Genomic DNA, 10049 nt, shown 5'->3' with positions numbered 1-10049 from the left:
GCTAGCCTAGCTTCATCACAACAGAAAACAATAAACTGTTCTGTACCTTCCAAGAGCTAATAGTTAGCTAAACTAACTAACTAACTAACTAAATAGTTAACAGTTAACAAATTAGCAACATGGGAAGAAGTTTTTCATCTTCTACCCTGAAAGTGTTTCAGTTTTTCAAACGCACCGCTCAGCAAAGCTCGGCATCAGAACCGACCCGTTAATATAAGCCAGATCTGCTCCGAGCTGCTGCTTTCTTATCTGTCCCCTTTTGAATATTCTTCTTTTTACATTAACGAAGTACAACTGTGGCAATAAAGTCAAGTTTCCGATTGTTCCATGTGTTTGGCCGCATGGATAAAAATGATTAATTTGGGGGACTCAAACTTCACAAGTTGCTTCACGTGGCAGCGGCAGTTTTTGAATGCCAGTGGAGGTCTGCAGCTGTGATGAGACGAGTGGATGAATATGGTGGATGAGCAGACTTCAGAGTTCAGTTTAACCCCTCACCTCTACAGTTTAACCTTCTTCTCTCTGCATGCGCTCGGCTGCAGCTGCTCACCGATCGAGGCCGTCTGTGCGGCCTCCTCTTCAAGGCCGTCGGCAGGGGCAACGGCGAGGTGGTTCGCAGGTTGTCCAAGGTTGGCCCGCCCCCCTCCCCTCCCCTTGTGACGTCACTAACATTCAGAGGTCACTGCGAGACTGACCCTCTCTCCAAAGCCGCCAAATAAACCACAAACACTCCTTCAGCCAGTGACTCCTCCAGAACCAGAACTTATTATGGAAGAAGACCTTTATTGGTCTGGTTTCAGGAGTGAAACCTGCACACATTTAGATTTGAGCAAATACGTTTTCCATAATAATGGTAGTATAAGAAAAACTATAAATGTTTCCTTTCGAGAAACCTGATAATTATTGTATTGACATCTTTACCACAGAGAGAACTTTTCTTTGACTAAGGTTCAGTTGTAACGTCTCTTCAGGACAATATGAACTAAAACATGGATTAATTTCAGCCCTGAGTAGTGTCTGCAGGTATACCTCTCAGGCTGCATACTATTAGTCTTTTTTCAGAATTCAAGGAAACTGTATTTTCACAAATAGTTCCATAAGTCGACACACTGATCTCTGCGTCTGAGATGCTGAAACTGCTGAAAGGGAGGAGTGATCAGGAAAGGACATCAGGGAATGTGGTTTAAACTGGTTTTACTGGGAAGCTTTGGAGCCTGTCAGACTCTGTTAGATCTTCCAGTTTGTGATATGAACCCAGTAAATCTCTCCCAGTGCTCCCTGTTGTGTCCCTCAACACCATTAAGGCTGTGTTCACACTGCAACCAAGTTTAAAACTGATTTATTGCTGAGATCTGTTTTTATCTGCTCACATCACGTTTTTCAATGTGATGCTAGCCTAGCTTAGCACAAAGACTGGAAGCCGGGCGAGGGTGGATTTTTCTCTGTTTTGATGGAGCTAGGCTAACAGTTTCCACCTGCTTCCAGTCTTTGTGCTAAGCTAGGCTAAACGCGTCCTGGACCTCTCTGTACTCCGTGTAAATGTTTAAATCTGGTGGTTTAAGATTAAAACGTTGGAAACAAACGTAGCCGTCACTTTCAGCCGCAGTGTGAGAGCAGCCTTCCTGTGTTTCAGGCTCCGCCTCCTGAACCTTGTACACCTGTGAGATCAGATTTACCTGTGTGTCCTCCAGTGATACCAGCTGGCTTATTGTAGTAGCTGCTGTTTGTGTAGGTCGTGTACGTGATGGTTTTAGTGTAGATTTTTGAGAACCTACAGATCACGTAAAAAAATCACGTATTTAAGTTTGTATCTCCAGATGAGAGACGATGAATTAGGAAAGTTATTAATGTCTTCATGTATAAAACCAGAGTCTCTCAGGTTTAAGGACGTGTGGTCACTGAACATTTTAAAGCCTGAGATGTTGATCTTTATTTGGTGTATTAGGTTCAAAGTATATCACAGCGTGTATATAATCCATTAGTAACTCTCCCATAGATCTTTAAAATGGAAGACAACAGTTCCCACTTTACAGCTCGACAACAGTCTGATCGCTGGATCCATGAGAGTAAAGAAACTGTTAATATTTAAAATTTAAAGTGAGCTCTGGTGTCCTCGTTGACGGCGTCTTTCTCTGGTCCGTCGGAACTGTATTTTCTGTAGCAGCTTTTCAGTGTGCCCACTACATGTGTGGAACATGTATGTTTATGCAGAGACCCGTTAGAAGCTTTTAGACAAAGAGTCAAACTACAGACGACGCCACTCTTTCATTGTTAAGTAGATGATTATATGTTAGACAGAATTATTTATGGGAAGCACCTGAAGTTGTTGGTGTGAGCGTCACAGATCCATGAGTCTGAAGGTTTCTGCCACCACAGAGTTCACGATACTGTGAGACAGGGCTTTGTATCACCAGGTGAGCAGCAGAATTAAACGGTTCATGATGCAAAGTCACCTGAATGCAGCCGGCGCTGCGTGTCATCTATAAGCGCGTCAGTCTCTGATCACGTCCTCCTCCCTCCTTCAGATCCTGGTGTACGAAGGGGAGATGGAGCGAGCTCAGGGTCAGCTGGAGGCGGAGATGCAGAACCTGGAGGAGGAGAAGAACCGCGTGATCGAGGAGGCGTTCATCAGAGCCGAGAGCGAGATGAAGGCCGTCCACGAGAATCTGGCGGGTCAGATACTGTTTCCTGTTTCCTGTTGCTGTCCTGGGTCTCAGTGTGTGTTTGGACTTGGCTGAATGCTGTTGTTGTTTCAGGAGTGCGTATGAACCTGCTGAGCCTGCAGCCGGCCCTCAGGACTCTCACCTGTGACTACAACAGTCTGAAGAGGCAGGTGCAGGACTTCCCCTTCATGCTGGACAAAGCTATCACAGAGGCCAAGCAGGAGGTGAGTGAGCATGCTCAGAAGACCACCAGCTGGCTGAGAGCAGAGACTTCGGGTCTGATCGAGGTTCATCACGGAGGAGACGAGGAGCCACAGGTGTTTCCACTGTGGAAGGCCACGCCCCTCGATCAGAATCTGCGTATGATTGGTCAGCTGATCTGATGGGGGGGCTTTACTGTAATATTCATAATATTAGTGTAGATTAGATTTGAAGGGTCAGTTTTGTTATTCGAGCAGCTCAGAACAGAAAAGACGTCTGTTGGAACTGGACTACATTTATGTGGAAGGATCAGCTGGACAGATTCAAAGTGAGATGGACGTATGAGGACGCCACAGCTGCTTGTTTACGTCTGCGTCCAACTCGAGTTAATCTGCAGAAAACAGAGAACACAGGCGTTATTTGTCTTTTGATCAGGTTATAAAATGTCTTTCAAGAATCAACCAGTTTAGTCTGATGAGAGTGTTTTTATTCTGTGTGTGTGTGTGTGTGTGTGTGTGTGTGTGTGTGTCAGATCTGTCAGGTGATCAGCGAGGTGAGCACCACCAACCAGGAGCTGCTGCGTAAATACAAGAGAGAGATGAACCTGAGGAAGAAATGTCACAACGAGCTGGTCCGACTGAAAGGTCTGAAACAAACATCGTCGTCTTTTTACTTTCATGTGGTTAAACTTCACATGAAAGGATGTTAAACGCAGTAACCAGGACTTTAGACTGAAGTATAATTAGTGCCAGATTATATCTTTCTTTCTGGGAAACTTCTTCAGTAATTCTCAGGAAATTACAACACATAAGATAAAATAAAGTACTGTTTGTCTTCTCCAACATGAAGGGCTGCGTGCTGTTTCAAAGCCGCATCGACCAGAAATACAATTCTGGTGGAAAAATACAAGAATGGGCCTAAAGACAGTTAAAGGTCTGTGTTGGAGGACGTGGCCTCAGCGTCCTGGCTCCCAGTTTAGTGTGAACAGCAGGTCTTAGTTGATCAGTGGAGTCAAGAGCGAAAAAGTAAGACGTCATGTTTTGGAAAGTAGAACACTTCCCATGTTCCCGCTCTCCGTCTCCCAGGCAACATCCGTGTTTTCTGCCGCGTCCGGCCCGTCAGTCAGGAGGAGCAGGACTCCGCCGACACCAAAATCATGCTGAGCTTCGACTCGGACGACGACGCCATCCTCTACCTCTCCAACAAGGGCAAAATCATGACCTTTGAACTGGACAAAGTGTTTTCTCCTCACGCCACACAGGAAGAGGTGGGTGGCTCCTCACAGGAAGCGCTCCCATGACAACACACACACAAACACCATCAGACGAGTGTCCGATCAGGTTACCTGTGGCCTGCAGCCTGTCTCGACACATTAGTCCTTCATGTAGAAATCTGAGGGGTTCACTGGACAGAGACGTTTCTTCCCTGACTTTAGTCTTGAAGGCAGAGCCTCCTCCCAGGCAACATGCGCATTAAGAAAAGCTGTTTTCTGTTTCTGGCGGTGAGGTGAGGAGCTGAAGGTTCAGGGATCTACCTGAGCTCAGAGATCCTTCACACCGTCAGCTCAGCTCCTTGATGTGATGGTTGATTGTTGGTGATGTCGCTGTCTGACGTCTTTTGTTTTACAGACACAAAAAACAAAACCAACATCAAATGTAGTTTGTTTTGTCACTGAAACTGTCAGACAGATGTGGGGCAGTAGAAGTCCATCAGAATCAGAATACTTGAACAGTGTACGTAGTTATGTTCTACCACTGATATTGATGAATGCAGCTCAGGTCACATGATGCCAGTATTATATTAGAGGGACTGTCGGTGTCTCAATAGTCCCTCTTCTCTCTGATTGGTCCATCAGGTGTTTCAGGAGGTCCAGTCTCTGGTCACTTCCTGTATCGATGGCTTTAACGTCTGCATCTTCGCCTACGGACAGACCGGCTCGGGGAAGACATACACCATGGAGGTAAGACGAGAGTCTCCGGTCCACCAATCGGTCCTGTACTTCTTCTGTGAAATAATAACTGTACACATGTGTGTGTGTGTGTGTGTGTGTGTGAGATCACCAAGAACACAATCTGTTGCCGTGCCGACCGGCTGCCAGCGTCTGAATAAATCATCTGTCTCAGCTAGAGGTGAATCTGTTTGATTTCATGTGTGACCCAAGTAACAAGGCTTTCCCCTGTGTGTGTGTGTGTGTGTGTGTGTGTGTGTGTGTGTGTGTGTGTGTGTGTGTGTGTGTGTGTGTGTGTGTGTGTGTGTGTGTGTGTGTGTTCAGGGCGTGCTGGACGACCCCGGCATCAACCAGCGAGCTCTACGCCTGCTGTTCTCGGAGGTGACGGAGAAAGCTCCAGACTGGGACTACAAGATCACCGTCAGCATGGTGGAGATCTACAACGAGACGCTGCGGTGAGGAAACAAGCACGCTCAGCTGATCCTGAGTCAGTCAGCCAAATGCTTCATATTATTAATGCTTAATAACTCCGTGACGTTCAGTTCAGAACTTCATGTTCACCAGAAGGTGAATCCTTTTCCTCCAGCTGCTTTGGTCAAACCTACAAACATTTTAAGTTCTAGTGGAGATGAAGCAGCAGACATGTTGAATATTTCAAACATCAGAGATCAACAACATGTTTATGATATATATGATACCGTCTGTACATGCTAACATGCTAATGGTGACATACTAACATTAAAAAGCACATCAGCATGCTAACATGATAAAAGTGTGAAACATTACAGGTGCAGAGTTGAACCTGAAATGTCCTTGAAAGGCCACCATACCAAGTCTTACTGATTTAACAGTGTGACCACCATCAGGACAAACTTTACAGCCGCTTGGATGAAAGATTAAAGAACATTACCGCCTGGTGAGGGTCTGACACACACAGATGTCCTGCACTTTCAGAGCAGTTACGTAAAAGGTGGATCATATTAAATGTCATCTGTCCAGCCGTTGTGTAACAGAACATCTGTTTAAAGCCTCTGAGGCTCAACATCTGGACGCTGGGTGGACAGCTTTTGGCAGAAAGGTCCAGAACTCTGAGGACTTGAGTCAGATTAAACTGTGAGATTATGAGGCAGCTCAGGACACATCAGTTTAATACGGCTACATATCTCTATTGCTTCTGTAAAATCTTTATTACATCTCTACACGCACATACACGCACACACGTGTACAGACAAAGTGTGGACCCTGTGGGGTGGTACCTGGTGTGATGTGTTGTGTGAGCCCTGAGTCCAGTCTGCAGGTTGTAAACGTCTCTGTTGTTGGTCAGGAACCTGCTGGGGGAGAATCCCACCGACAAGCTGGACATTAAGATGAACCCTGACGGCAGCGGACAGCTCTACGTCCCCGGACTGACAGAGTTCACCGTCCAGAGCCCCGAGGACATCAACAGGGTGAGGACTTCCTGCTGCGCTCGTCCTTTCAGTGTAAAACACCTCCAGTCAGCTGCTGGTCCCTGGTCTGTTTGTCTGCATCTGTAACCTGATAACTTTCTGTAGACTTCGTTGTTGACCTTAGAAACAGAAGTTTACTTACTTTTTCTGGAGCTTTCAGACGTTTAAAACTTTGTGTTTTCCTTCACTTTTTGAAAGGAAATAAACTTCATCAGAGGTGACACAATAAGTCAATTAATCAATTAGTTAATCAACACAAACGAACCAGCACCAGTTTTTAATAATTAATTGTTTAAATAACTTTTTCCAAAATATCTCTGGTTCCAGCTTCTCAAATGTGAATATTTGCTGTCTTCCTTCATCTAATGTGATTTGAACTGAATCAGTTCAAATTTCTATAGAGAAATGATTCAAATCAATAAATAATATTGCAGATGAATTGATAATGAAAATAATTATTAGTAGCCTTGCTGAAGGAAAAAGTGAACTTCTGTACTGTACTGTTTGTTTACGTGTGTGTGTGTGTGTGTGTGTGTGTGTACCTGTCCTCAGGTGTTTGAGTTGGGTCACATGAACAGAGCGACAGCCTGCACCAACCTGAACGAACACAGCTCTCGCTCTCATGCTCTGCTCATCATCACCGTGTCTGGATTCAACTCAGCTACTGGGAACCGCACACAAGGTACACACACACACACACACACACACACACACACACACACACTCTAATTTAAGGACACCTTGATTTGAATTCACTGGCTTGAACTCTTAATTGAAGAGGAGCCCTTTGCACACAAGACGGTATCATCTGCATAAAGGTGGATGTTGTGAGTGATAATCTTGTTTATGTAGAGTGTGAGTAGTAAAGGACCCAGCACAGACCCTTGTGGTCTCCCCTTGATCTCAGAACCACCTCCCTATTAATACCATCAGTGCAGATGTGTTCAGACAAAAGAAGCCACTTGTTGTTGCCACATTTGTTTAGAGAAATGCAGCGACCAGCAGAACAGAAAGAACGTGTGATCATTGAACCTGGTCTGAGTCTCTGGAATTCTGCACTGAGCGGTTTTTGGTGTGTTTTGGTTGCAGGTAAGTTGAACCTGGTGGACCTGGCGGGCTCGGAGAGGATCGCTAAGTCGGGGGCAGAGGGCAGTCGCCTCAGAGAGGCTCAGTGCATCAACAAATCTCTGTCTGCGCTCGGTGATGTCATCAACGCGCTGCGGAGCAAACACTCCCACGTTCCGTTCAGGAACTCCCGCCTCACCTACCTGCTGCAGGACTCTCTGAGCGGAGACAGCAAGACGCTCATGATGGTGCAGGTAAGACCAGGAGCAGGTTTATCATGGTCTCAACAGAACTCTGCTGCTCGTCATCCTCCTCATCTGTTCACGATCTCTCTGGTGTTCAGGTGTCTCCGCTGCCCACCAACATGAGCGAGTCGGTCTGCTCGCTGAAGTTCGCTCAGCGCGTTCGCAGCATCGAGCTGAGCTCCTCGTCCTCGTCCTCCAGAAGACACGAGAACTCGTCCACCTCGTCCTCGCCAACCCACGACAGCGTGGAGGTAACGTCCACAGCCTGAGTTCACGACGTCAGTAAAACGAGTCCGAGTTGTTTCTTTGATCAGATGTTTCCTGATTTCTGTCTGAGTTCAACGTTTGGATTCATTTGTTGAATTTAATGTTTATTTTCAGCAAGATGAGACACTTGTGCATCATTTTGGCACCAATACTTTAGATATGACGAGTAAATAAAATATTCAAAATAAAATGTAAAATAGTAAATCAATTAAGGAAAAATATTAAACTCAAATTAAACAAAAAAGGAAAAGAAAATGAATGAATGAATGTAAATTCAAACAAATCATCAAGACTGAAGAATAATAAACGTTGTAATGATCTCTGAAATACATCTTGACCTTTGACCTCTCGTCAGCTGGACTCTCCCCCGGTGACCCCCGTCCCTCTCCCCATCTCTCGGGCCAGCAGCGCCGGCTCCACCCTCTCCTCCACCTCCAGAACTCCCAGCAGCTCCCGCAGGAGGTCCCAGTCCCAGCTGTCCACAGGTACAAATACATGGACATATACAGTATAAATACACACTATATGTATGTATTCTGAGTAATCAGATTACCTCATGTTGTTAAACACGTGTTTTTATGTTTTTTTGCATTTTGCCCATAAAGATGATCCATTATTAAAATGGTTGCTAATTAATGTGTCAAGCAACTAATCAATTAATGGACTAGTTGATTAAGGTTTTAGTTTTTTTTACTTAGAACTTGTGAACATCACAGGTCTGAACTGTGAGAGTGAGTCAGTCTGTCCTCCTCCTCCTCCTCCTCCTCCTTCTTCTTCTTCTGTCTCCTCACTCTGTGGTCTCATTGGTTGGTTTACAGACAGACAGGTAGACAGAGCCAGCCCATTGGTGGGGGACGGTGGGCAGGTAGGTGGGGGTGTATGCTAAATGGTGGACAGCTTGGCATGGAAGCGCTCAGCATGGCATGGTGCCCCCCCCCCCCTTCATCTGTCTAACACTCCTCACCTCTAACCACAGAACTCCTCCAGCTTCTGTCTGTGCGCCTGCAGGGCTGTGAGCAGGGCCCACAGGGCCCACGGAGCCCACAGGCCTCCTGTATGCAGCGGACCGTGCTGTTTGTGTCGCCTGTTCGAATGCTGGAGTCTCGTTCTTATTAAACTTCTGTGCAGAAACAAGTTCAAGTCACAAGGAAATAAGCTGATTCTCTCGATGTCACAACCTTTAAATCAGCTTCATTTGTGTCTATAGTACAGAGGGAGAGCCAGGATGTGTTTAGCCTAGCTTAGCACAAAGACAGGAAGCGGGGGAAACTGTTAGCCATCAAAAGAGAAAAAGAAAAACCACGTTTCTGTTGGATTCACGTTGTATGTTGTTAGCTAACCCGCGAGTCAGCAGGCTCAGCTGAATGTTCAGACAGAGATCAAACCAACAGGACTTCACAGGTGCTGCGTACAGTCACTGCTCCCAGCGGTTGTTGGTCAACAAGTAGCTCCGATGCTAACTGCTGCTAAAACCACCATGTCTATGTTTACATTTCTATTTCTGCTGGAAGGTGGAGCTAGGCTAGCAGTTTCCCTCTGCTTCCAGGCTTTATGCTAAGCTAGGCTAAACGTGTTGTATCTGTGTCCTGAATGCACAGATGAAACTGATAACAGCTGGTGTTTTTGGAGTCTTTTCCTTGTGACTTCAGAGTGTGTGTTGGGTGTTGTGAGTGAGTTGGTGCCCCCCCCCCCCCCCCCTCGTCTCTGCTGCTCTGTGGCCTGGTCGGGTGTCTGATGAGCTGAGGATTGTGGGATTTGTACCTCCATGTCCACACTGATAAATCTGAAAACACTGTTGGCATTTATTTAAATAGATTAACAGGACTCCTCCTGTACAGCTGAGGCTGGGAAGTTACTTGGTTTTTGCAGGTATTTATTTGACCTGATGATGGCGCTAAAAGAAAAGTCAGAGGATCACCAAAGTTTTATTATTATTATTTATAATTTTAGTCTATTATTATTTTAGTATAAATGTCATCTAATAGCCTAATAGTTGTTGGACTGAGCTGCTGTGGATAAAAAGAGTTTTCATGTTTATCGGCAGCAGTGTGGACATGGTCTGACGGTGTGACAGCTCACATGACTGCTGACTGATGGTCTGGTTTTCTCTGCAGGACGACTGAAGCTGACGGCCTGAGAGACCCGGAGACGACCGCGGGGTGTCGGCCAGCACCCCGAGGCTCCTCCCTGCTGGGACCTTGACTGGGGCTGG

At 45.9% G+C, this 10049-nt stretch overlaps 1 protein-coding gene across 1 annotated transcript in view; it reads left to right on the top strand.

The window, feature by feature from the left end:
- The window catches only part of kifc3 (kinesin family member C3), a 25191-nt gene extending 16238 nt beyond the window's left edge, over window positions 1-8953 (top strand). The window contains exons 13-26 of the mRNA XM_070905359.1: window positions 543-629; window positions 2526-2673; window positions 2757-2887; window positions 3397-3508; window positions 3950-4131; window positions 4720-4824; window positions 5137-5267; window positions 6137-6260; window positions 6813-6942; window positions 7350-7579; window positions 7669-7821; window positions 8193-8322; window positions 8656-8702; window positions 8846-8953. Of these exons, the coding sequence (XP_070761460.1) occupies window positions 543-629; window positions 2526-2673; window positions 2757-2887; window positions 3397-3508; window positions 3950-4131; window positions 4720-4824; window positions 5137-5267; window positions 6137-6260; window positions 6813-6942; window positions 7350-7579; window positions 7669-7821; window positions 8193-8322; window positions 8656-8702; window positions 8846-8953 (1818 nt within the window). The remainder of the gene's footprint in view (window positions 1-542; window positions 630-2525; window positions 2674-2756; window positions 2888-3396; window positions 3509-3949; window positions 4132-4719; window positions 4825-5136; window positions 5268-6136; window positions 6261-6812; window positions 6943-7349; window positions 7580-7668; window positions 7822-8192; window positions 8323-8655; window positions 8703-8845) is intronic.
- Window positions 8954-10049: the final 1096 nt, after the last annotated feature.

The sequence above is a fragment of the Enoplosus armatus genome, chromosome 1, assembly GCF_043641665.1.
Source record: "Enoplosus armatus isolate fEnoArm2 chromosome 1, fEnoArm2.hap1, whole genome shotgun sequence".
Taxonomy (NCBI): domain Eukaryota; kingdom Metazoa; phylum Chordata; class Actinopteri; order Centrarchiformes; family Enoplosidae; genus Enoplosus; species Enoplosus armatus.
Note: the sequence above shows the minus strand (reverse complement) of the source record. Positions and strands in the feature narration are given on the sequence as shown.